This window comes from Rhodnius prolixus, unplaced genomic scaffold (assembly GCF_049639745.1).
Source record: "Rhodnius prolixus isolate KJV_2025 unplaced genomic scaffold, Rpr scaffold_32, whole genome shotgun sequence".
Lineage (NCBI taxonomy): Eukaryota > Metazoa > Arthropoda > Insecta > Hemiptera > Reduviidae > Rhodnius > Rhodnius prolixus.
The window spans coordinates 223,778-251,194 of record NW_027411597.1 but is presented as its reverse complement, the minus strand read 5'-3'; the positions used below and the strand labels follow the sequence as shown (position 1 = coordinate 251,194).

Genomic DNA, 27,417 nt, shown 5'->3' with positions numbered 1-27,417 from the left:
GTTTCCTTTCAGCCATAAATACATATAAATTACTAGTTGACCCGGCAAACGTTGTTTTGCCATGTATGTTATTTCTAGGAAACATTTTTATAGTTAAATAAAAATAATTATCTACTATAAGTGTGCGGGGAAGTATTTATAATCGAATGCATTATAAAGAATAAAAGTATGTTTTATTTAGGTTAATAAATAAATCTTTATTAGAGTAACGAATATATTTTAAACAACAGTCTTTGATAGCTATCTAAACATCAAAAATAAATATTTATATTTTTACTATCAATTATGGCAGTTGAAAAAAAAAATTAATCTCTTAGCGCAATAGAGTGTACAATATTTTTGGTTAGTCCGTCTTTAGCCAACACAAACAAACTGGATGGTTTTCCCACGCGAGAACATCCCACATATAGTTGTCCGTGGGAGAAGCACGGTGTTTCCAAATCTAAGCCACATACAGACAATGTTTGTCCTTGTGACTTATTGATTGTCATAGCGAATGCCAATCTAATTGGGAATTGAGTGCGTTTGAATTCAATTGGCACATCTGTAGGAATCATAGGGATTTGTGGCAGCAACACATTTTCGCCTTGAAAGTTGCCATTCAAGATGATGGCTTCAATATTCATTAATTTTTTAATGACTAATCGTGTGCCATTACATAGCCGTGGTGGGTTTAAGTTTCGAAGTAGAATAATCGGAGATCCAACCTTCAATTGTAAATGATGTGGTGGTATGCCTGGCAAATCCAATGAATTTAAGAACTCAATTGGATAATTCACAGTCTCGTTGGTATCGCAAACTGCATCGATAGATTTATATGACACCAAGTCCCCAGGCAACAGCTGTTGTATCTTTAAATTTAACCCATTGACGTCCACATTTTTAGCTGCCAAGATCGCTCTTTCTGCCAGCCACTTATGATTTGCATATTGTGTGTGTACGTCGGGAAATATGTGATCGATGAGACTATTTTGCGAGTCGATGATTGTGCAGAAGTCCGTCTGTAATTTTATGCATCCAGTATTTTCATGTACAGCAACTTTCCCATCGCCAATAACTAACAGTTGTTTAGAGAAAGGTTCGGCGGATGGATCCTGAAGCATTTGAACGCGCATGTTCACCGTCAGTTGTACTTTTTCAACATTACGCCATAGTCGCGATGATTTTAAGCACGCGTTGATTTCATCAGCGTAGGTTGAACGCGGAATAACGGGAAGTGTTTGTCTGAAATCACCTGAAAGGAGTAACAAAGTGCCGCCAAATAGTTTATCGTTGTTTTTTATATCCTTTAATGTCCTATCCAATGCCTCAAGCGAATGTTTGTGTGCCATAGTGCATTCATCCCAGATAATAATTTTACATTGTTTCAGCACTGTGGCCATAGACGATTGTTTTTTTATGTTGCACACTGCATCTGGATTATTTTTAATGTTTAACGGCAGCTTAAATGCTGAATGAGCTGTTCTGCCTCCATCTAATAAAGTTGCTGCAATGCCAGAAGATGCAACGGCCAATGCGATGCCATTTTTCATCGTATCTCGGCAAGAAGTAGCGAAATAAGAAATGTTTTGCCAGTCCCACCTGGTGCATCTAAAAAAAAGAATCCTCCTTGTCCTGCCGAAACTGCCAGCATGATACGGTCGTAGATAATTTTTTGTTCATCATTAAGTAGTGGAACATTGCGGCTAACAATGCTCGCCATTTGTACAGTATCGTACTGTAGTTCAAGATTCATATCTGTGTTGAGTAAATCAGATGCACTTCGATTCGGTGAGCCCATACCGAAATGACTGATTGGTAAATTCGCAATAGCAATGCAAAGATCCTCGATAGCAATCAATGCTTCATTGTACATTGCTTCACTGAATGATATTGTTAGATCGTTGCACCTTGTACGATGTCGATACAATATATCATCAGTCATTGAATCTTTGTGATTATCCCACAACATTTGTGCTCGGGCCGGGAAACATGTAGCCAGTACTATAGCAAATAGTAGACGAATTTGTGTTCCTGTACAGTTTAATGCTGCTTCAGCAAGCATGCTGTCCCAATGATTGTCGTCTTCTAGCAAGCCTAGAGCAAGGCATGCATCTTTATACGTAGGATACTGTTGTCCATCTACCTTCCGTATATCTTGAAATGACAATGGTCCGGTGACATTAACCAACAATAGTCGCAGATAAAAGCACTCAGTCTGCCTTGGATTGACGGTATATACACGACCCAAACTATTTGATTTGAATAAACCGGGGCACGCATCAACAGATATCCCTTGCTTGCGGGGTTTCCATTTTTTCGATTGAGCCCATGTAAAATACCGCGGAACTTCAGAATAGAGCAGTGTTTGTGCGAAGGCACCAAAAGCATCCGCACGATTGCACAATTCAAAAAATTCGGTGAGCGTAGTTTTCGGTGGATTTATAGCATGATCAAGCGCTGTGTCGTTCGTGAAATATACGCGCTGGCCGTTTTCAAGATGGACAGCTAAATGGATAACTGCTGGATCCCGTTCATGAATTGGGAAACCGAAAATACGCCAGACAGCTTCATTGGAACTGATATACCGGCCAATTTGGTAATTCGTGATTTCATCATTTTGATTCAACGGAGGAGAATGAACATTATTATTTTCAATCCAAAATACAGCCATATCACTTCCTTTATTCACATACTTGCAAATATATTTGATACTCTTCACCGAACTGCATGACTCAACATTTATATGAGCATTAAAGGTTTTGCTCAGCAGAGGAGAATATGGTACCACCCAACGATTGTCAATGTCGATGTCTCCGTTGTTGGTAGTTTTAATGAAAGATTGTCCGCCATTTTCGGTACTTCTTCGACGATATATTGGATATCCGTCAACATGTGTGACCGTATCGTTAGTGAAATCTTTAGGAAAATGCTTTGTACATTTTCCATCTACCATGCAAGGTGATGAACGATTCAGACGTCCGCATGGACCATGAATCATGTTTGTTGTAACAATATCAAACAGTAATTGATCAGTAGACGGATCTGGAATCTCTGCAGAAATCAAACTATCGATGTCTTCAGCACGTATTTTGTCGACGAACCAAATTAAAATGTGTGCATGAGGTAATCCACGCTTTTGCCACTCAACTGAATACATCCAACAGCGTGTGGGGCCAAATACATGCAATTTGGTAATGAAGCTGATTAAAGACTTTAATTTTTGTTTAAACACACGTGCTGTAATGTCATGACGATGTATTGCGTTTTGTCCTGGCAATAGCAATGATATAATTTCCTGCCATTTTGGATTACATGTAAAAGTAATGAAAAGACACGGTCGTCCATATTCACACACGAAAGTCATAGCATCCTGAATGTATTCTTGCATGTGACGTGGACTACCTACGTACGATGATGGTAAGATAACAGAGTTACCGATTTCGGCAGTGTCAGCGTTGTTCGCAATAGCATCTCGCAAGAGAATATATTCTTCCGCACGCAGCTTCTGTTGATTATATCGCAAGTATCGTAGCCGTTCACTCTCTATCTTCGCATACATGTCGACCATAAATTGTTGGCAAAGCTCACGACATCGTAAAATGATGTTATCTCGGCCACGTCTAATCATCAAACGATATGAATAAAAATCCTTCGAGCTAACGTTCTTATTTGTTTCAGCTCCTGTAATAATATATATTTAAATTAATTGAAAATTTATTCTTTAATAATAAAATAGGTGTGTTCTTAATAATGAAAGAATTACCTGTTACGGGATCTCGTTGTTTAATGTTTACGCAATATCCATCTTGTCCCTTCCAGAAAATTAGTGGATATTGGAGAGCGTCATATGAACGATGGGTATCACTGATGAACTGAAGATCATTATTTCTTCTTCGAATCACGATTTGTCGCGTAGCTGTACGGTCGCCAACCATGATTCCAGCAACGTCGTCAACAACAGGTGCGTTGAATCTACGTACATGCTCTCCAGCTGGTGTTCTATCAGGATTGATGACAATAGCGTGATTGTCACTTTGTAGCTTGGGCATGTGTGATTTGAAGAATTTTAATAATTCATTGTGCTCATTTAACAGAGCGTCCAGCTCGCTGACGATACGCCTGGCAAAAGGTGAATTAAGATTATGGTAGTCGCAACGTGCATCCACGCGATTAGCGAGTGCACGTTCGGAATCCTCGCCACCCATAAAGTATATTTGTAAAAATTTATGAGGTTCGTTTGGCATTGGCAGCAATGAGCCCACTTTGTGATAAACTTGGCCTTTGATTTTGAACGTGGAATTAAATTGTTGACCGTTTGCAGCAGTATTGTTAACTATTTCTGTTGCTCCAAATGATGTCATTTGGAAACATGAATTGAATGTGCGAATTGACTTCAGGAACAGGCTAGAATCTGGATCTGTACCGATAAGTAAACCGTGCAATGGTTCAGGTGGTGTTTCAATTTCGGTTAGTTGTATTTTTCCTGATGAGCAACACATCCCAACTGGCTCATTTTTAAATTTAAGTGCATGGCAACGCGGGCATTCCTTTTCCAAAGTACCAATAACCACTTTAGAATGATTATAATATTCAACATCCGGCTCGTACTGGAACGCTAGTCGAAGAAATAAATTTGACGTAAATGCTCGATGAACTTGTTGGCGTTGTTGGTCAATTCCTCTACGTCCATCGACTATGAATCTGCGAGTTTCTCTTCGTTCTAGTTGTCTTTGTTGATTTCGTTCATCTCGTGCCTCTTGTGATCGTAATTCACGTAACTGCGACATTCTCCTACTCGCATCAGCATTGACTTTTTGAATTTGTTCGCTTGATCTTTGTACTCTTTCATCTAGCCGGGCTCTAGAATTGATCGTTCGACGACTCAAATTAGCCCCTTTGCGTTTTTTTGGCATTGCTGACTGTACATAGAACATATAAATAAATGAAGTTAAAATACTTAAATGGCGGGGATAACTGATCGATTGATAGGTGATCAGTAGTCGAACGGTGAGGGCGGGAGATCAAATTGAATTTAAAAAAAAATCATAATTAAAGGAACTTGAAATTATAATATCTGGATAGGAATTAACAAATAAAAAATAGGGGTTGATCGTAGAGGGGTGAAAAATTGAGAGTATTAACAGATTTTTTATTGTAAGTCATCAAAAAATAAAAAAAAAAATTTGCCAAAAAATTAAAGTTTATAATTAACAAATAAAAAATAGGGGTTGATCGTAGAGGGGTGAAAAGTTGAGAGTAATATGAGATTTTTTATTGTAAGTCATCAAAAAATAAAAAAAAAATTTTACTAAAAAAAATTAACGTTTTTAATTAACAAATAAAATATAAGGGTTGATCGTAGAGGGGTAAAAATTTAGGGTTGTATGTATTTTTGTATGATGTGTCATAAAAAAATAAAAACAAAAAATTTTGCCTAAAAAATAAAAAAAAAATTTAGGGGTGGACTACCCTTAACATTTAGGGGGATGAAAAATAGATGTTGGCCGATTCTCCACCCTGGCCGACAATCACGCTAAGGATCACAAAAATCGATCGAGCCGTTTCGGAGGAGTTCAAGTTCGAACACCGTGACACGAGAATTTTATTTTTACTAAAAAAAATTAAAGTTTTTAATTAACAAATAAAATATAAGGGTTGATCGTAGAGGGGTAAAAATTTAGGGTTGTATGTATTTTTGTACGATGTGTCATAAAAAAATAAAAACAAAAAATTTTGCCTAAAAAATAAAAAAAAAAAATTAGGGGTGGACTACCCTTAACATTTAGGGGGATGAAAAATAGATGTTGGCCGATTCTCCACCCTGGCCGACAACCAGGCTAAGGATCACAAAAATCGATCGAGCCGTTTCGGAGGAGTTCAAGTTCGAACACCGTGACACGATTGTTTCTGCTGGTGATTCGCCGAGTTTCATAGTTTTTGCCGCATTATTACGCGAGATATTCGCATGTCAAGTTAGTATGGCGACTTTTTATTTTTGAGTTTTTTCAATTTTTTTTTTTTACCATTCCATTAAGCTTAGTTTGTGCCGGCGATTCACCAATTTTCATCGTTTGTGCCGCATTATTAAGCGAGATATTCTCGTGTCAACTTAATATGCGAAAAATTGATATAACTATTTATGTTTTGAATTTTGTCTAAATTTCTTTTTGCCAATCCCTTTGGCCTCGTTCCTACTGGTGATTCGCCAAATTTCATCGTTTGTGCCGCATTATTAGGGGAGATATTCGCATGTCAAGTTGGTCTGCCCACTTTTTATTTTTGAGTTTTTTCAAAATTTATTTTTACCATTCGTTTGTGCCGCGTTTGTGTCGGCCATTCCACATATTTCAGCCATTTAGCTCAAAAATTGAAAAAGTTATTAGGGATTTAAAGAGGCAATAACAACTTAACGGAACTTGGACATGCGATTTCGCTTGTCTTTAAGATTTTTCAAATTTTCTTTTTGCCAATCAGTTTGGCCACGTTTGTGCTGGTGATTCATCAAATTTCATCGTTTGTGCCGCATTATTAAGCGAGATATTCGGATGTCAAGTTGGTATGGCCACTTTTTATTTTTGAGTTTGTTCAAAATTTCTTTTTACCATTCGTAAGGGCTTCGTTTGTGCCAGCGATTTACCAAATTTCATCGTTTGTGCCACATTATTAAGCGAGATATTCGCGTGTCAACTCAATATGCAAAAAATTGATATAACAATTTATTTTTTGAATTTTTTCAAAATTTCTTTTTCCCAATCTCTTTGGGCTCGTTTGTGCCGCTGATTCGCCAAATTTCATCGTTTGTGCTGCATTATTAAGTGAGATATTCGGGTTTCCTTTCAGCCATAAATACATATAAATTATAGAAAATAATTATATTTTTCTTTTACCTACAACTTTACAAATAACTGTTTTAGTAACAAAAAAAGCTTTTTTCGTTTGTGCTGCCATAGCAAGCGAGATATTAGCGTGTCAAGTAAACATGAGAAAAATTGATATAACATCTCATTTTTTAAAATTTTTCAAAATTTCTTTTTGCCAATCACTTTGGCTTCGTTTCTGCTGGTGATTCGCCGAGTTTCATCGTTTGTGCCGCATTATTACGCGTGATATTCGCATGTCAAGTTGGTATGGCCACTTTCTATTTTTGAGTTTTATCGAAATTTCTTTTTACCTTTCGTTTGGGATTCGTTTGTGCCGGCGATTCACTAAATTTTAACGTTTGTGCCACCATACCAAGCGAGATACTAGCGTGTCAATTAAATATGAGGAAAATTGATATAACTTTTTATTTTTTGAATTTTTTCAAAATTACTTCTTGCCAATCTCTTTGGCCTCGTTTGTGCCGCTGATTCGCCAAATTTCATCATTTGTGCCGCATTATTAACCGGAATATTTGCATGACAAGTTGGTATGGCCACTTTCTATTTTTGAGTTTTATCGAAATTTCTTTTTACCTTTCGTAAGGGCTTCGTTTGTGCCATCGATTCACCAGATTTCATCGTTTGTGCCACATTATTAAGCGAGATATTCGCGTGTCAACTCAATATGCAAAAAATTGATATAATAAATTATTTTTTGAAATTTTTCAAAATTTCTTTTTACCAATCTCATTGGCCTCGTTTGTGCCGCTGATTCGCTAAATTTCATCGTTTGTGTCGCAATATTAAAGAAGTTATTATAGAAAAACTGTTATTGACATACTGACGCCAGCTGCGCATATCTACGTCATCTAAAGTAACTAACTGCCAGCATGAACAGTGGCAAATGGGTTTCCTTTCAGCGTATCAATTATAGCAAGTAATTGTATTTTTCTGTTACCTACAACTTTACAAATAACAGTTTTAGTAATATCAAAACCTTTTTTCGTTTGTGCTGCCATACCAAGCGAGATATTAGCGTGTCAATTAAATATGAGGAAAATTGAAATAACTTCTCTTTTTTTGATATTTTTCAAAATTTCTTTTTGCCAATCACTTTGGCCTCGTTTGTGCCGCTGATTCGCCAAATTTCATCAATTGTGCCGCATTATTAAGCGAGATATTCGCATGTCAACTTGGTATGGCCACGTTTTAATTTTGAGTTTATTCAAAATTTCTTTTTACCATTCGTAAGGGCTTCGTTTGTGCCAGCGATTTACCAAATTTCATCGTTTGTGCCACATTATTAAGCGAGATATTCGCGTGTCAACTCAATATGCAAAAAATTGATATAACAATTTATTTTTAGAATTTTTTCAAAATTTCTTTTTCCCAATCTCTTTGGCCTCGTTTGTGCCGCTGATTCACTAAATTTCATCGTTTGTGCCGCATTATTAGGCGAGATATTCGCGTGTCAACTAAAAATGCGAAAAATTGATATAACAATTTTTTTTTGAATTTATTCAAAAAGTTTTTTTGTTAAACTCTTTGTCCTGGTTTCTGCTGGAGATTCGCCAAATTTCATTGTTCGTGCCGAGATATTCGCATGTCAAGTTGTTATGGCCACTTTTTATTTTGAGTTTTTTCAAAATTTCTTATTACCATTCGTTTGGGCTTCGTTTGTGCCGGCGATTCACCAAATTTTCTAGTTTGTGCCGCTATATTAGGGGAGATATTCGCATGTCTAGTTGGTCTGGCCACTTTTTATTTTTGAGTTTTTTCAATTTTTTTTTACTATTCGTTTGTGCCGCGTTTGTGCCGGACATTCCCCATATTTCAGCCGTTTAGCTCAAAAATATCAAAAGTTATTAGGGATTTAAGTAGTCCATAACAACTTGACTGAAGTTGGACATACGATTTCGCTTGACTTTAAGATTTTTCAAAATTTTTTTTGCCAATCCTTTTGGCCTCGTTTGTGCCGGCGATTCATCAAATTTCATCGTTTGTGCCGCAATATTAGAGAAGTTATTAAAGAAAAACTGTTACTGACATACTAACGCCAGCAGCGCATTTCTACGTCATCGAAATTTCTTTTTACCTTTCGTTTGGGATTCGTTTGTACCGGCGATTCACCAAATTTTAACGTTTGTGCCACCATACCAAGCGAGATACTAGCGTGTCAATTAAATATGAGGAAAATTGATATAACAATTTTTTTTTGAATTTTTTCAAAAAAAATTTTATTAAACTCTGGCCTGGTTTCTGATGGTTATTCGCCAAATTTCATCGTTCGTGCCGCATTTTTGAGCGAGATATTCGTATGTCAAATTGGTATTGCCACTTTCTTTTTTTGAGTTTTTTCAAAATTTCATTTTACTATTCGTTTGGGCTCTGTTTGTGCCGGCGATTTACCAAATTTTATCGTTTGTGCCGCATTATTAAGACAGATATTCGCATGCCAAGTTGGTAAGGCCACTTTTTATTTTTGAGTTTATTCAAAATTTCTTTTTACCATTCGTTTGTGCCGCGTTTGTGCCGGGCATTTCCCATATTTCAGCCATTTAGCTCAAAATTATCAAAAGTTATTAGGGATTTAAATAGTCCATTACAACTTGACGGAAGATGGACTTGCGATTTGGCTTGTCATTAAGATTTTTCAATATTTGTTTTTGCCAATCCGTTTGGCCTCGTTTGTGCCGGCGATTCATCAAATTTCATCGTTTGTGCTGCAATATTTGAGAAGTTATTAAAGAAAAACTGTTACTGACATACTAACGCCAGCAGCGCATTTCTACGTCATCTAAATTAACTAACTGCCAGCATATACCAGCGGCTGATGGGTTTCCTTTCAGCCATAAATACATATAAATTATAGAAAATAATTGTATTTTTCTTTTATCTACAACTTTACAAATAACTGTTTTAGTAACAAAAAAAGCTTTTTTCGTTTGTGCTGCCATACCAAGCGAGATATTAGCGTGTCAAGTAAATATGAGAAAAATTGATATAACTTCTCATTTTTTGAAATTTTTCAAAATTTACTTTTGCCAATCACTTTGGCCTCGTTTCTGCTGGTGATTCGCCAAGTTTCATCGTTTGTGCCGCATTATTACGCGAGATATTCGCATGTCAAGTTGGTAGGGCCACTTTTTATTTTTGAGTTTTATCGAAATTTCTTTTTACCTTTCGTTTGGGCTTCGCTTGTGCCGGCGATTCACCAAATTTCATCGTTTGTGCTATCATACTGTTAACTCACAGTCAGGGAAGAGTTTAAAATGTTCAAACAAACATAAGAATAAAATAAACAACTATATCACAACTATTTTTTTTTATTAAACAAAATACACATCAACAAAGCTCACACTCATCAACGAAAAACCAACCTTAACCTTCCATCTTTTTCTTAACTATCGAAGGGATCTATCAATCGATTAGACAATATTTTTCGCCCCTTTAACATTCGGCCATTCTGCCCGCTAATTGTCCTCAATTAGCCTCGTGATGTCCCTAATGGCCTATTACTCACTATACCTCCTAGGTCGTCTCCTCTTCCGTTGGCTTCTCCTGCGATCACTCGAAGCGCGGTCTTCTTCTTTCTCATTGGCAGGCGCTTCTTGTTGCTGAGGTAAGCGCGGGGTCCCTACGTTTAACTGAGAGTTCGATTCTTCCTCAATCCCCATCGCTTCACCCGCCTTACTTTCAATGTCTGATTCGCTCCCAGCTAGTTCTTCATCTTTTTTATTCTCTCGTCCTCCAAAGCCCTTTAGCAAGCTCACATGAGCCACTGTTGCATAGGTGGCGCCGACTTCGTTTCTCAATGACATTACACGGTAAGTATCCCCTGGTAACACGGCGGTAACCACTAGAGGTCCTTTGAACTTGATCTGGAGCTTGGTTGGTTCACCCGTCGGGATAGGTGGTCTACGTAAGAACACAATGTCCCCAATATTGTACTTCACGGTGGTGTGGTGTTGGTCGTATTTTTCTCTCCAACGCTTGTGTTCTTCTTCTATTCGCCTCCTCACTTCGCACTGGAGTTCCCCTACATCTCTTCTTTCACTCTCGGACTGTTGAGTGAGAGTTCTCAAAGCACCATCTACAAAACTCGGTTTATAACCAAACAAGGTTTGAAAGGGTGAGATCCCTGTAGTCTTATTCATGGCATTATTCAGATGACTTTCCACTTCCTCCAACTTCTTATCCCATGTTCTCTCCTTCATCATAGAGACTTGAATTACTGGTAGTAAAGTAGCATTCACTCTCTCCACCTGGCCGTTTGCCTGTGGATGTCGCACTGATGTTAAGATATGATTAATGCCATTCGTGATGCAGTAGGTTTCAAACTGCTTGGATGTAAAGCAAGTGCCACGATCAGTGATAATCCGATCCGGCAACCCATAGTTTAACACAAACGATTTTACACTGTTCAACACTTGAGCAGCTGAGGTATCTGCCACTGGATACAATTTCGTGTACTTGGTTAAATTGTCAATTATCACCAAAATGTGTCGCTTCCCTTTAGTACTTCGTACCAACGGTCCCACATGATCTAAGTTTATCGTACTGAACGGCCGCTTCCCCGGCGTGATCGGGTGTAATTTACCTGGCTGTTTTCCTCTGGCAGTCTTATATAATACGCATTCCGGACAATTCCGAATGTGAAAACGTACATAGCGTCTCATCTTTGGGAAGAAATATCGCTCCTTAATTTTTTGAATCGTTCTATCTATGGAGAAATGCCCAGCGAGGTCGTGGAACTTCACCACCAAACTTTTCCGCATCGCTTTCGGGACAACCCAACGATAAATTCCATCTGTCTTATCCTTTTGGTACAACATACCGTTCCTAAGGCTAAATTCTTGTACTCTTCGATTCTGTTCGGCGGATCTTTCTTCGGGTTTGGTTTTGAGATCCTCTATGAGGTCCTTTAAGTCCTTATCCCCGTACTGCATCGCCATCACATGATCTTCTTCGGAGAGCGCCAACATCACTTCAAGTCTCGACTCTATTATGGTATCCATTACATCATCTGCCGGCTCCACCGCAGCTCTACTCAGCGCGTCTACGTGCGCCATCCTTTCACCTGTACGATGTTTGACCTCCACATCGTACTCTTGGAGTAGGTCGAACCATCTGGCAACTTGTGAACTCTTCGTTTTATTTGCATTTAAATACACCAATGCCTGACAGTCGGTTATCACTGTTACCTTTATTCCCAACAACATGACTCTTAATCTGTCTAGACACCAGACGACGGCCATTAATTCCAACTTGGTGGAATGGTAACGACTTTCCGCCTCACTGGTCTTTTTGCTTATGCAGTACACCAAATGCATGAGCTTGTCGTCCCCTTGCTGAAACAGCATTCCTGCTAGTCCACTCGCTGACGCATCCGTATGTAGTTCAGTGTACCTCTTAGGATCGTATAAGGCTAAAACTGGAGCACTAGTTATTTTCTCCTTTAACATAATAAAGGCTTGATCTTGCTCTTCTTTCCAGCTGAATTCTTCCTTCTTCTTTGTCAGCCTAGTAATCGGTTCAGCCATTCTTGCGAAATCTGGAATGAATCTCCTAAAATAGCTTACCAATCCAATGAATCGTCGCACATCGTGTACATTTCGCGGCGGGGGGTACTGTGTAACCGCCTCCATTTTCTGGGTTCCAGGTCGCACACCATCACTGGATAGCTGTAATCCGAGGTATGTCACCTCTGGCATAGCGAATTGACATTTGGAGGGTTTCAACGTTAGACCTCCCTTTCTCAACGCCTCTAATATTTGACGAAGTCGCTCCTTCATGTCATCGTAATCTCTCGCCGGAACTAAGAGATCGTCCATATAACAGACAGCCACTGAGTTTTTCAACGGTCCTAGAATCGCATTCATCGCCCTCGTAAATTCATAAGGCGCGTTCATGAGCCCAAATACCATCTTTTTAAATTGTCCTGTTTCATCTGGTGTGACGAAGGCCGTTTTCTCCTTCGCTTGGTCGGAGAGGGGCACCTGTAGATAACCGTGGGCCAGATCCAAAACGGTGAACATCTTGCTCCCGGCTAATCGTTCTAGAATCTCGTCTAGATGCGGCATGGGAAAAGTCTGCTTGACCGTCAGCTCGTTCAACTTGCGATAGTCCACCACAAGTCTATACTCTCCCGACTTCTTTTTTATAAGTAGTACTGGGCTTGTAAAAGCCGATTTCGTCTCCTCAGCTATTCCGTTTTCTTTCCATTCCTGAACAATTCGTTTTATTTCCTGTCTCTCACCCCAACTGGTTCTATATGGTTTACAGCATGGAGGTTGACTTCCAGGCTTCAGTTGTATGTCCATAGGGTCGCACCTCGCAGTTCCCAACTCAGTGATATCAATTGCAAAACAATCGCGGTATTCATTCAATAGAACAATTAATTCTTCTCGTTCTTCTGCAGTCAGTGTCTCGGATATATTTAGCTGCTCTTCCGTCAACGGCTTCCTTGGTTTTACTATATCTTCGCTTATCTTGTTCACCCCAACTTCTGCATTTCTGGCAATCACTTGTCCTTCCACAATCTGCTTCTCATTCTCCGAATGGTTGGTGATAGGTATTTGCAAATGGAGATTATCTACCCTGGCTTCTATAAACATGCAGCTCTTGGCAGGCACCTCTACCGGTTTTGTGGCCACTACTTGGCTGCGAATCTTCTCCTGTAATTCTATTTCTAAGAAAGGAAATCTGCCTGACTTTCCGAAGCTGACCTTGTTTCCGAGTTTCACCATTTCTACTTCGGGAGCCTCAGTCCAATTTCTACCAACAATCAGATCATATGGTTGGCATCCGTCGGCTACAATGAACAATTCCGTACCTTGAACATGAACATCATCAATAGAAAGCTTTACAACAGCTTTCCCCAAGGCGTACGACACAGAGCCTTCACCAAAGCCATAGACAGGAGCTTCACACGGCGTAATATGCACTCTGCAACGAATCGCGGTACTCGCTCTCATTATACAAACACTGCTGCCTGTATCAATAAAAGAATCTACTTTGTAGCAATCATCAATTACAGCTTCTTTTTTATACCTTTCGACGAAATCGTTTTGTGGCATCCTGGTTAATAATGCCTTTTCTGGACAGTCAGCCTTTAAGTGCCCGATTTTCTTGCACTTGTGGCATATTTTCTCTCTTTTGGGTGAAGGGCAATCCCTAGAGATGTGTCCTACTTCTCCACAATTGTAGCACTTTGATTCGGTCTTCGTGCAATTGTTCGAAAAATGACCAGTACCGCCACATCGGTAGCATCTAATTGTTTGTGGCTTGGCCTCAGCCTTATCTGTCACGGAACCCACTTTAAATGGCGGCCCATCTTTGTTCCTTCGACTTGTTCCAACACTGTCTCTAACGCTTCTCTCTTTTCTCACACGCTCTTCCCTAACCTTAGTCAATTTCTCCAAGGCTACAAGTGACTCCAATAGCTCGTCTTCATTTTTATGCTCTTTCATGAGTAAATGATTAGCTACATCCCGAGACCATAGTCCTTCAAGCATTAATTTCTTTACTTCGGCGAATGGTAGGTCTAAGCCTGAGCATAAATATATCTTCTCATGAAAGTATTCCACTGCGGACTCATTTCGGTATTGCATTCTATCGTACATTTTCTTCCAACGATCAACTTTGTCGCACTCACGAACGAAAGTACTGTTAAATTGTCTTTCAAAATCTTTCCAGTCCTTAAACTCTCTTCTCAGGTACCAGAATTTGGCAGGTCCCGCTAGGTGAACTCTAGCAATTTCAAATTTCATACCCTCAGTCCATCCATGAATTTTACCAACGCCATTAATCGTACGCAACCAGTCTTTTGCACCGCTTGTTACCTCAGTACCCTCAAATTGAGGTATTTCTTTGTTGAGGTCTGGCATGATTTGTACGTCAGGTCTTCGCTCCACAAGTTGAGTCAGAATATTTTGCTGATTTACTAATATGCGAAGTAAATCCTTATTTTCATGCTCATCTTTTACCGTGATACAGTGCGGACAAAGCCACAACACTTCCGGACTAGCAAGTACTTTCAATTTCACCTCCGTCATGCCAGGAATACATTTACTGTGCCACCAAAGGCTACACTTTCCATCACACAATATAGATGGTTCACCCTCATCTATTTTGTTTTTGCAGCCTCCACAGTTTTCCATCTTCATTTAATTATTTTTATTTATTTCTCTAATTATTATTATTATTATTTTTTTTTTTTTTTTTTTTTTTTTTTATCTCTAACGAATTTATAAATCTATCCACAAAAGTATCTAATTACCTGCCCTGAAGATTTACTGGCACCAGAAACAATTTAATTGTACAAGTCAATTGGTTAACACATATACGTAGTCAGTAATAAGTAATAAGTAATCCCACTTCTGAAATAATGTTAACTCACAGTCAGGGAAGAGTTTAAAATGTTCAAACAAACATAAGAATAAAATAAACAACTATATCACAACTATTTTTTTTTATTAAACAAAATACACATCAACAAAGCTCACACTCATCAACGAAAAACCAACCTTAACCTTCCATCTTTTTCTTAACTATCGAAGGGATCTATCAATCGATTAGACAATATTTTTCGCCCCTTTAACAATACCAAGCAAGATATTAGCGTGTCAATTAAATATGAGGAAAATTGATATAACTTTTTATTTTTTGAATTTTTTCAAAATTTCCTTTTGCTAATCTCTTTGGCCTCGATTCTGCGGGTGATTCGCAGAGTTTCATCGTTTGTGCCGCATTATTATGCGAGATATTCGCGTGTCAACTAAATATGCGAAAATTTTTTATTGAATTTTTTCTAAAAATTTTTTTGTTAAACTCTTTGGCCTGGTTTCTGCTGGTGATTCACCAAATTTCATCGTTTGTGCCGCATTATTAAGCGAGATATTCGCATGTCAAGTTGGTATGGCCACTATTTATTTTTGAGTTTATTCAAAATTTCTTTTTACCATTCGTTTGGGCTTCGTTTGTTCTAGTGATTCACCAAATTTCATCGTTTGTGCCACATTATTTAGCGAGATATTCGCGTGTCAACTCAATATGCAAAAAATTGATATAACAATTTATTTGTTGACTTTTTTCAAAATTTCGTTTTGCTAATCTCTTTGGCCTCGCTTGCGCCGCTGATTCTCCAAATTTCATCGTTTGTGCCGCAATATTAAAGAAGTTATTAAAGAAAAACTGTTACTGACATACTGACGCCAGCAGCGCCACTCTACGTCAACTAAAGTAACTAACTGCCAGCATAAACCTGCGGCTGATGGGTTTCCTTTCAGCCATAAATACATATAAATTATAGCAAATAATTATATTTTTCTTTTACCTACAACTTTACAAATAACTGTTTTAGTAACAAAAAAAGCATTTATCGTTTGTGCTGCCATACCAAGCGAGATATTAGCGTTTCAAGTAAACATGAGAAAAATTGATATAACATCTCATTTTTTGAAGTTTTTCAAAATTTCTTTTTGCCAATCACTTTAGCCTTGTTTCTGCTGGTGAATCGCCGAGTTTCATCTTTTGTACTGCATTATTACGCGAGATATTTGTATTTCAAGTTGGTATGGCCACTTTTTATTTTTGAGTTTTATCGAAATTTCTTTTTACTTTTCGTTTGGGATTCGTTTGTGCCGGCGATTCACCAAATTTTAACGTTTGTGCCACCATACCAAGCGAGATACTAGCGTGTCAATTAAATATGAGGAAAATTGTTATAACTTTTTAGTAGATATAAAGTGGGGATCCTGGCGCAGTGGCAAATGAGCCAGGCCCCCCAGCCGCCTCTGGTTTACGTTATCCTTACCCCTCTCCCTCAACATTGTGTAGGTAGTTACCCTCTACCCCCACCCCCACCCACAACCCCCAACTCTTCCATCGCAGCCCCCCAGCCGCCTCTGGTTTACAATATCCTTACCCCTCTCCCTTAACATTGTGCAGGTAGTCCCCCTCTACCCCCACCCCCACTCCCAACCCCCAACTCCTTCATCGCAGAGTAGATATAAAGTGGGGATCCTGGCGCAGTGGCAAATGAGCCAGGCCCCCCAGCCGCCTCTGGTTTACGTTATCCTTACCCCTCTCCCTCAACATTGTGTAGGTAGTTACCCTCTACCCCCACCCCCACCCACAACCCCCAACTCCTCCATCGCAGCCCCCCAGCCGCCTCTGGTTTACAATATCCTTACCCCTTTGATTAAGGGCTATCGCACTATTTCATTTAGCGCTGCTGGAGTGATTGCTGGAGTCATGCCGATTTGTTTTCAAATAGAGCAACTATCAACTATTGATACTATTCAATCGGGTGGAACAGTCAGGGACTGGGGTGGAGCAGCTATGGATGCACCTGTTGGCTTTAAGGATTGGCTGCATCCCGCTGAGATACCAACTATTCATATGGACTTGGAGGTGACATACGATACAGACATCTTTACAGATGGAAGTAAGGATGGTGATTTTGTTGGGTGCGCGTTTATTGTGATGAGGTTGAGACAGGTGGTGGTTCAAGAGGGGTTTCGTCTGGCGGCGTTTTGTTCAAATAACCAGGCTGAGCAGTTGGCCATTGTTAAGGCTCTGGACTGGGTTGAGGGCCATTTCTTCTTCGGAGAAAAGGTAAGAATTGCTACCGACAGTCGTATCACCTTGGACTCTTTGCGGAATAGGAAAAACCACAACCCTCTAATTGAGATGATAAGGACAAGGCTGTGTAGGCTGCGGAATAAATGCACTATTTCTTTTTCTTGGGTTAGAGCCCACGTGGGTATCATGGGTAACGAGACTGCTGATCTGATGGCAAAAGCAGCTTCAAAAGATAGCGATCTGACCATAGCCTACAATAAGTTCCCTAAAACAGCACTAAAGCAGTGGGCGTATCAACGCAGTGTAGAAGCCTGGGAGCAATTCTGGAACGAATCAACCACGGGTACACTCACAAGAGATTTCATTCCCTCTGTGACGGCTCGACTTCGAATGGACCACTTCACCATAAGTTATGGATTAACTCAGATTCTTACTGGGCATGGGAAAATGGCACATTATTTATTGAGATTCGGTATTTTGCAAAATTCGTCTTGTGGATGCGATTCTTTTTCAGCCCAGACAGTTGATCACCTGCTATGGGATTGCGAATGCCTCCTGTCAGCGAGACGGCTGCTCATGCAGAATGTCTTAACGCAGGGCGAGAATTGGCCACCCAACAAGGCTGTTTTGCTTCAGCCGCAATTCTTCCGGCATTTCAACTTTTATGTCAGGAGTGTGCTCGAGTTTTTGTATAGGGGTCAATAGTGTGTAGATAATGGTACAAAAAAAAAAAAATAATAAAAAAAAAAAATAAATAAATAAAATAAAAAAAATAAAAAAATAAAAAATAAATAAATATATATATATAAAAAAAAAAAAAAAAAAAAAAAAAAAAAAAAAAAAAAAAAAAAAAAAAAATAATAATAATTACTATTGAAAACAATTTCCTATTGTATTTGCCAATCAGATAGTAAGCTATCTTCGTCACTGTATTGAATGTCCGCCATGATTTTGTTTGCTTAATTTATCGAATCTTACATATAATTTAATTTTCTACAATAGCCATGTTTTAATTATATTATGTTATGCCCGTGGTTTTGTGTTTATATAAACGTTAGTTGTCATATTTGAATTTGTACTGTTATTTGTTAATTTCATGTAGTGCTCAAATGAGCGGAGCATGATGGAAATAAAGGAATTTTCTAAAAAAAAAAAAAAAAAAAAAAAAAAAAAATATCCTTACCCCTCTCCCTCAACATTGTGTAGGTAGTCCCCCTCTACCCCCCGCCCCCAGACAGGGCAAATGAGTGAGAAATAAAAAATTATTTTTATCTGGTGTATTCGATCCGACGACTCTGTGCACCAAAAGCTGACGCTTTACCATCCTTGACCATAGTGGTAGTCTTGTGTATGTTTATGAAAGATGTGAATCTTATGTTTCGCGGCGGCGGCGGCGGTTCTCTCTGTGGGGGATTCCAGTGCCCGGGGATCCGGTTTTGTCAAGGTTACGTAGGCGACAGTTGCTGTTGGCAGGGTTATTCCAGCAGTTTAATTTATAGTTTTGTTTACTTCAAAGTCTTAATTCCATTACCGGCGCGAGTATAATAAACAGGATATATTTTGTTTAAGATGATAAATATTGGAAGAACTTCAGGTAAATACGACAATTGGAGGAGAGGGGGTCGTTGAAACTGCTTCGTGGATAGTAATCTAAAATCTTACCTATATGAGATCCGGTTTTGTAAATGTCAAGGTTACGTAGGCGACAGTGTTATTGCAGGTGTGCGCGCTGCTGGAACATGTTCGTGCACCGGTGGTGTTGAGATCCGGTTTTTAAATGTTAAGGTTACGTAGGCGACAGTGGCTGTTGGAAGGGTTTTTCCCACCAGTTATAATTTATAGTTTTGTTTACTCCAAACTCTTAATTCCTTTACCGGCGAGAATAATAAACAGGATATATTTATTTTATCTTAAAGAAACATATTTATTATAGTATGGTAGAAACTCTTAGCAATAAATTTGAATCTTACGGCCGGCGATTAGAATTTAAATTGGAAAAAATTTAAATTGGAAATCGTTGTTACACAGTTTTTTTTTTTAAGTGGTTTGCACATCCAACTCTAGAAATGTTGCTCCGGTTGGTTTTTTACTTTTATTCTTAGAGAGAGGGTTCTCCGGTGTGTATAAATAGGCCGGGTTTAGATGGAAGACATTGCACAACACCTGACCACCATACCGGACCATAATGTAAGTAGAAATAATTTTCTTGTTTTGTTTTTTGGTTTAATTGTTCAGACATGTATAAAGTTCAATAGTATTTTTTTTGTGGCTAGGGATCTTTGTCAAGCACTCAATTCTGCGAGCACTAAAGGTGCAGTCTACATAAAACCGGCAGATTTAATAACTGGAAGGAAGTGTAGGATCAAAGAGATAGGAGTGCTGGACACCAGGTACGGGAAGTCATTGAGAGTGACTATAGCATACGACCAAGGGATCGCACATCTCTTCCTGCCCAAGAGGATTCTTCAGGCAATCGATGAACAGCTAATTAACAGTTATAAAGGTAATCTTAACCTCATTTATCTGGGCGAAAAAGGAGGGTCCCAATTATACAAATTTGTAACTGTGGCTGATAAAGAAACCCAGTCGGGTTTGGAAGAAGAGGAAGAGGAAGAAGAAGAAGAATAATTAAAACGTAATAAGACATGTCTATTGTGGGTGCGTCAAGACACAGAATAAATGTCAAATATAGACGCGTTTAGGTGTAACCCCCGTCAAGACATGTTTTTATAATATACGCGTTTTAGGTGAAGGGTTATTTTATTCTTGTAAAAATATATATTTTATTCTAGACGCGTTTTTTAGGTGAAGGGTTTTTTTTTCATTCTTTCTTTACTCTTGTAAAACAATTATGAATTCAGAGAAATTATTAGAAGTAGATAATTATGTATGTGTTAGGTATAGTGTGTACATAACTAAAAAAGACGGAAACATATGTGAAGATTGTGCAGAATCGTATGATGTTTGTGACCTCTTAGACCTCAAATGTACTCACATTTTACGTAAACGTTCGAAAAAAAGGGAATATATAAAATGCTCCTTATGTAAGTCCTTGTTGGCGACAATTCAGCCTGCCCTGTCATGTGGTTTTTGTGAAAAGCAATTAGACAAAATGATTCTTGACCGTGCCTTTAAAGAAAGGTGGACTCTTGTTTTTAAAGAATAAAATGAAGTAAAAAAATTTTTGACCGTCAGTCCGTGGTAAAACATGGAACTTGCAGCAGCAGCAGCTCAATGTGAACTATGTAAAAAGTCTTTTAGTAACGGGAAAAATTTAACACGGCATAGACTAACTTGTTCAAAATCCTATACTTGTAAATATTGTAGGAAAAAATTTCTCAGCCATGCAAATGGTATAAGACATGAAACAACTTGTCCTGAGGAACCTAAGAAGAAGAAGAAGAAGAAGTTCCACCTATGGGAACCGAAAAAAGATGAATTATATTCTGATCAACGGGAAGAGATTGAGTATGAAACGGCGTTTAAACATAGATTGAAATCTTGGTTCTTTAGCTGCGTTACGTGTCAAGATCTGCATGAATTTCTCTCAACCATTAGAGGTAAAATTATAGACAAAATTAAAAAACTACTTGAAAGTTATACAGCAATTAAAGTTAACATAATGGTGGAATGTGTTTTCGTAAATACTCTCGATGAGGAAACGGACAGATCGTTTAAGACGAAAAACAAGCCAGTGTTTCAAGCAACAGATGTAGCAGAGTTTATAGATGAGGAATTTGCCTCAATCATTGTGGAAAAGGAGGAAGCTCAAATGAAGAAAAGCGGATGGTCATTGAAAAAGGTTAATGGCCTGCGGCTACGAATTAACAAGTATTCGCCGCTCTCCTTCAAGGGCAGTTCCTACATAGCATTACCGGAAGTGATTGAGAGGAAAAAGGCTTGCATCAATGTTAAAAATAATGACTTTGAGTGTTTTAGATATGCCATACTGGCAAAACTTGTGACCAAGGATGCTGCACGCATGAGTAAATACAAAAATCTAGTGCATGGCTATAATTTTGAATGTATAACATTTCCAACTCCGCTCTCTAGCATACCGATATTTGAAAAAATGAATAATATCTCCATAAATGTATTCGGTCTTGAAGAGAATAATAGTTTATTCCCTTTAAAGGTTGTGAAAGAGGAACTGGCTGATCATAGGGATTTACTTTTGCTTAGCGACGATGAAGGTAGAACTCATTATGTGTATGTGAAGAATTTTGACAAATTGATACGTTTGCAGAAAACTAGACGGAAATGTGGGATAAAAGTGTGTAAACGGTGTTTCACACATTATCAGACTCTAAATGGAGAGTCGGCTGAGGAAAAACTAAATGAACATTCCAGATTCTGCACTGAACACCAGGTTGCAAGAATCGAGATGCCTGTGAAAAAGCCCTACCTTCAATTTGAACATGTGGAGCGAGTGCTGCGGGTGCCGTACGTCATTTATGCAGATTTTGAGGCAATATTACAACCTGTGATTGGGTGTGATCCTAATCCTCAAGATACGTATACAAACATTTATAGTAAACATATTCCTATGAGTTTTTGTATTTATGTGAAGGAATCTGCGCAAGTGTGTGACGTACCCTCATCATTACCCAAAAAACCATACATCTATAGAGGTGGAAATGCAGCAGCACATTTTGTTTAATGTTTAAAGAGAATAGCTGAAGAGATATTAAGATTGTATTCACTTCCAAATACTGTCATGGATATAAGTGAAGAAGAGGAATTGTCTTTTCAAAGCGCACACACCTGTCACCTATGCAATCAGCAAATAGAGGAAGGGCAAACAAAGGTGAGGGATCATTGTCATATAACTTGTAAATATAGAGGTGCTGCGCATGATTATTGCAATTTAAGGATTCAAAATCCCACTTTTATACCCGTCCTGCTGCATAATTTAAGCGGTTATGATAGTCACTTTATTGTTAAAGAGTTGGGCTTTGACGAGGAGACTATTGACTTGATACCAAGTACTAGTGAAAAGTATATTTCCTTCTCTAAAAGTATCAACGGTGGTAGAATAAAACTGCGATTTTTGGACACTTTCCGCTTTATGGCATCCAGTCTAGATTCTCTAGTGAGAAATCTCTCAGAGTTGGAAGAAGTGAATAGATTTTTCCCCTCAAAACATGCAGATTTACTGACTAGAAAAGGCATATTTCCCTATGAATACATAACCGATTGGAACAAACTTGAAGAGACCTCACTTCCGCCTAAAGAAAGTTTCTATAGCAGGCTTAATCAAAGTGGCATTAGCCAAGAGGATTATGAACATGCAGTTAATGTGTGGAATACATTCCAGTTTAAAACACTAGGACAATATGCAGATCATTACCTTCTCCTAGACACTCTTCAATTATGTTCTGTTTGAAAATTTTCGCACAATTACGTTGAAAAATCACAAACTGGATCCATGTCATTACTATACAGCTCCTGGATTAACATTTGATGCAATGCTAAAATTTACAAACGTTCGTCTACAACTGTTGACCGACTACGATATGATACTGCTACTTGAGAGAGGGATCAGAGGAGGTATCTGTCAGGTATCACATAGGTACGCTCGCGCCAACAACCATTACATGACTGATTATGATGCGAACAAGGAGAGTACATTTATATCTTACCAAGACTGTACGAATTTGTATGGAAAAGCTATGACAATGTCTCTACCTTACGGAGGATTTCAATGGGTGCCCCCAGAGACTTTCTCCTTAGAGTCTACACAAGATGATGATGATGTTGGATATATCCTGGACGTTGATCTGGAATATCCAAGCCAACTACACAAGTTACACAACGATCTGCCCTTTCTACCAGAAACTATTACAATTAATAAACACAAGAAGCTAGTTCCACATTTAGGTACGCGTAGTAATTATGTTGTTCATTACGTTACTCTACGACAAGCGTTAGAGCATGGTTTGAAATTGGTGAAAATTAATCGTGTACTAAAGTTTAATCAATCTAAATGGTTAAGTCCGTATGTGGAATTTAATGCCGAGCTTAGAAAGGTTGCTAGAAATGATTTTGAAAAAGACTTTTTCAAATTGATGAATAATGCAATTTTTGGTAAAACAATGGAGAACATACGTAAACGGGTGAACATTCAATTGGTGTCTAGTGCGAGGAAAATTGAACGTTTAGTAGCTAGACCGGATTTCATTGATCGTACAATAATTGGTGAGAACTTGGCCGCAATTCACATGGCTAAAAAGTCTATTGTATTCAACAAACCAATTTATGTGGGAATGAGCATTTTAGACCTATCAAAAACTGTAATGTATAATTATCACTATAACATAATGTTACCTAAATACGGTGTAGAGAAATTAAAACTCTGCTATGTCGATACCGACTCTTTTACATACTTTTTAAAAACCCAGGATTTTTATAAAGATATGTCAAGTTTATTAGATTATATGGACACATCTGATTATCCCGCCAACCATCCCTGTTATTCCATCAAAAATAGAAAAGTTATGGGGACATTTAAAGATGAAGTGGTGGGTAAGATAATTAGAGGTTTTGTAGGGCTTAGAGCCAAAATGTATTCCATCGATGTAGAGGGGGGAAAAAATATTAAAAAAGTGAAAGGAATTAAAAGTAGTTCTGTGCAAAAGACCATATGTTTCCAAGATTATGTAGACTGTTTGTTCTCTAAAAATGAACATAAAACTTTGATGAGTGTAATACAGTCAAAGAAACATGTAGTGCATACTAGTGAAATAAACAAGGTATCTTTAACACCATTTGATGATAAACGAGAGATCCTTGCAGACAATGTTCAAACTTTAGCCATAGGTTATAAGGTATCTATGTAATAATCACCATAATTATTTGTAAAAAAAAAAAAAATATTCTATAAGGCATCTATGTAATCACCATAATTATTTGTAAAATAAAATATTAAAAAAAAAAATGTGTGTTTTTCTTTCTCCTCCAAAAAAAAAAAGACAAGTTTTCAAATAATCATTTTTTATTTTTTTTTTTAAAAACATATTTACATATTAAAAAAAATATTTACATAAAAAAAAAAATATAAACAGGTCTTCTTCCACTCGCAGTCTTGCGAATGGCTGCAGCAGAGGCACATCCTCCTTCTCCCCCTCTTGATGTTGACTTCACAGCCACAAAAGAAGCATGTAACTGTTTTCCTATAGTGATAATATCCGTGGATGGCGAGTAGATTTCCATCCAGTTCACCATCATAATTGCTGAAGGTTTTAATTCTTGCATCCATTTGCTCCAAGTTCACCTTGTCCAGATTCGCATATATCCAAAAAGCCAACTGTTTTGCTTGTTTTAGCGAGCAATACTGCGTTCTATAGGAATGAGTATCCTCGCATATATCAAACAATGTAGCTCCTGGCAGTTTCTGTAAGGACGGACATCCAAATTCGCCCAAGTCTAGAACATCTCTTCCCAGGATATTCCCCAAGTGTTTACACTTGTCGTAGCCTTTTGCGAATATTGCTCTAAAATCTTGGCTAACTTGTTGGAGTAATGTAGTGAATTCTTCATATCTCACGTCCCCTTTGGCCCATTCTATGGCATGGAGATTGCTCTCCAGCCATTTGTTGGGGTAGCTTCTGCCCTCTTCCAACTTCTCCTCTGGCGGTTTGAGTAGCCAATGCGCAATAACTGTATAATTAAGGAGATCGATAAGGGTGACCTCCTTAACTATAAACTTTTTCTTGAAAAGAAAAGCTTGGAAATCTATCACAACACCGTTCATTGCTGTAACTGATGAACTGACTGACTGACTCTCTCTGGAAAACAACCGCATTATATATCCAGCAATACCCCACAAAAAAAAAAAAACTGGTTTTAGATACGTCTGACTAGTCCTTGTAGAGGGGAGTATTCCACCAATGTGTCATGCAAAATTAATGCGTATGCTGTGGTGTTGGCCTTGAAGGCTTCACTACATTCCATCTCAATTCTTATATCAACAGAGGATGAGCGAATAGCTTCAGATTGACGTGAACAATCAATCACAATAATGGGTGCAAGATCCTTAAACATATGTTTGCACAATAGAGGATTGTTTTCTCTTCCATAGTAACTATTTTGGAAATCCTGGTACATGTAATATATGGAACTGTAGTAGTTTTTGTTATAGTTTACATTTAGGTCGTGATAGGGATATGCTTGTGAATTTAAAAATAGTTTCACATTTGTAATGTTGCACTGATCAAAGATTGTAGGATCTGCAGTGAAATTATGTTTCCTGTTTGTTTGAAATCCTACAATAACATAGCGTGGTTTTTCCAAATTTGTACTAGTTTTCAAAGCCCATGTATGTTTGGTAGATGCAGGTAGGGTTGGATATTCAATAAGGTCCTAAGATCTAAATGCCATGGGAATGGTCTTTCCCCTATTGACAACGTTTAGAAACTTTAATTTCTGTTGATCAGACACTTTCACATACGGTACCCTCCATTGGATAGACTTGATCTCTATATTAGCCTTTGTAGTCGCATGAGCGGCAAGCATTGAGTCATTATCACTTTTACTTCTATGCAGAATAAGTTCATGTCTACCCTGTAGAATTATTCTATTGTAATCTTCAAAGAAGCCCATGACGGTATCCAGTGGAATGCAACAATCGAAATTTCCCTCTTCGTCAGTTAGATTTACATCTATACTTGGAGGTTTCCATCCTGCAATCTCCAATGTTTCCACCTTGTCTCTGGTAAACGATACATAACCTTTAAGAGTGGTGGTAATTCCAGGGTTACGGACATGGTCAATCAAAACTCCATTCAACTGATATTTGATTTCATCAAAGAGAAACAAGAAGGCATTTCTCACTAATTTAACATCTTGATCAGCTTCTTTTTTCACCTGCCCTTGAATGTAGAGAAAACTCTTTGAAGGAACGGTGAATATGTCCTGTTGTTGAATGGAGATGATGATCTCGTCAGAATTGTTCATTGAACTATTAATGGGCATATGATTATGCCATTGGTAGTCGGTGATGCGATCGTCGAAAACCACTTCATCATTCACGTTTAATATCTCTTCCATTGCGTCGCTGCCGCTGCCGCTTTACCACCAATCCTATTCTCTGTAGAAATTTGATATTTGCAGGTGTTAACCTCGTCCTGCGGGTAGCAGTACTGTATGGTTTACTCCTAACGCTACCGCTTTTTATACTTTTTCTCCTTTGGTAATCAAAGCCCATTCTGTTTTAAATGTAAACGTATGGTAATCACTTCTTTACGAAAATCCACTATATTGTTATCTTGATCCGTTAGAGTTAGCGTAATATTGTCAATTCTCTCTCCAGTGACTGGGAAATAAATGACCGGACTGGGCTCTTGTACTAGCTTATAACCTGGAGGAACTGTAGGAGAAAATTCATATATTGTATGTCCAGGTTCTCCATTTCTATAGGAACCTATGGCCAAATTACAATTAACTGCCACCGTATTTACATTATGTATTCTCACTAGTTCATCAGACTGATGAACCACCATCTTCTCCAACACTCTATGTTTGGTGAATCCGAGTAGCGGACCAATGGAATGTTCCTTGTTGAAATGGATCGGTTGCGAGCACATTAGTTCAACCTTTAACGTGTTCACATTACCTCTGATTTTGATAAAATCTGGAGATTTAATGTTTCTCTTTAGGTAGTCTGCAATAGCGTCAATCTCGTACGCACCAGTAGGAATTTCAATCACTCTACCACCATCATCCCCATAATGAAATTTATTGTTTACATCTTGAATTATATTCGGTATAGAGTTGTAGGATTGTAGGCTGAGGAGACCGATGCTGTAACCTTCTGATGATAGATCAATGGGAGGAAATATGTCATTACTAAGCACACTGGATGTACCAGTCAGCGTGAAGGTGAACGACATGACTAACCTCTCTACACCAGATTAGGCATTATTATAGAGAAAGTTTAAACATAAATGTCCACAATAAGGCGTATTCCACTCCTGATACCTCTGACGAT

The 27,417-nt window shown here is 38.2% G+C and overlaps 4 protein-coding genes across 4 annotated transcripts; 1 reads left to right on the top strand and 3 right to left on the bottom strand.

Moving 5' to 3' along the window:
• Positions 1–305: 305 nt before the first annotated feature.
• On the bottom strand, positions 306–1,532 carry LOC141452054 (uncharacterized). Its single transcript, XM_074123873.1, has one exon. The coding sequence runs from the start codon at positions 1,530–1,532 to the stop codon at positions 306–308; it is 1,227 nt and encodes a 408-aa protein (XP_073979974.1).
• LOC141452053 (uncharacterized) lies at positions 1,529–4,895 on the bottom strand. Its single transcript, XM_074123872.1, has 2 exons — positions 3,746–4,895; positions 1,529–3,663 (listed from the first exon to the last, which is right to left on the bottom strand). Exons 1-2 carry the CDS (start codon positions 4,893–4,895, stop codon positions 1,529–1,531), a joined length of 3,285 nt encoding a protein of 1,094 aa, XP_073979973.1.
• Positions 4,896–22,829: 17,934 nt separating this feature from the next.
• LOC141452070 (uncharacterized) lies at positions 22,830–24,317 on the top strand. Its single transcript, XM_074123891.1, has one exon. It carries the CDS (start codon positions 22,898–22,900, stop codon positions 24,266–24,268), a length of 1,371 nt encoding a protein of 456 aa, XP_073979992.1. The 5' UTR covers positions 22,830–22,897; the 3' UTR covers positions 24,269–24,317.
• A 99-nt stretch (positions 24,318–24,416) lies between these two features.
• Positions 24,417–26,687, bottom strand: LOC141452069 (uncharacterized). The gene has a single exon (XM_074123890.1). The coding sequence runs from the start codon at positions 26,475–26,477 to the stop codon at positions 25,791–25,793; it is 687 nt and encodes a 228-aa protein (XP_073979991.1). The 5' UTR covers positions 26,478–26,687; the 3' UTR covers positions 24,417–25,790.
• Positions 26,688–27,417: the final 730 nt, after the last annotated feature.

Bases quoted from the DNA above. Each gene is read 5' to 3' on its own strand.
- LOC141452054 (XM_074123873.1), bottom strand. From the start codon at position 1,532: ATGAAAAATGGCATCGCATTGGCCGTTGCATCTTCTGGCATTGCAGCA.
- LOC141452053 (XM_074123872.1), bottom strand. From the start codon at position 4,895: ATGCCAAAAAAACGCAAAGGGGCTAATTTGAGTCGTCGAACGATCAAT. The intron at 3,664-3,745 runs GTAATTCTTTCA...ATATTATTACAG, and splicing joins ACAACGAGATCCCGTAACAG to GAGCTGAAACAAATAAGAAC.
- LOC141452070 (XM_074123891.1), top strand. From the start codon at position 22,898: ATGCTAAAATTTACAAACGTTCGTCTACAACTGTTGACCGACTACGAT.
- LOC141452069 (XM_074123890.1), bottom strand. From the start codon at position 26,477: ATGGAAGAGATATTAAACGTGAATGATGAAGTGGTTTTCGACGATCGC.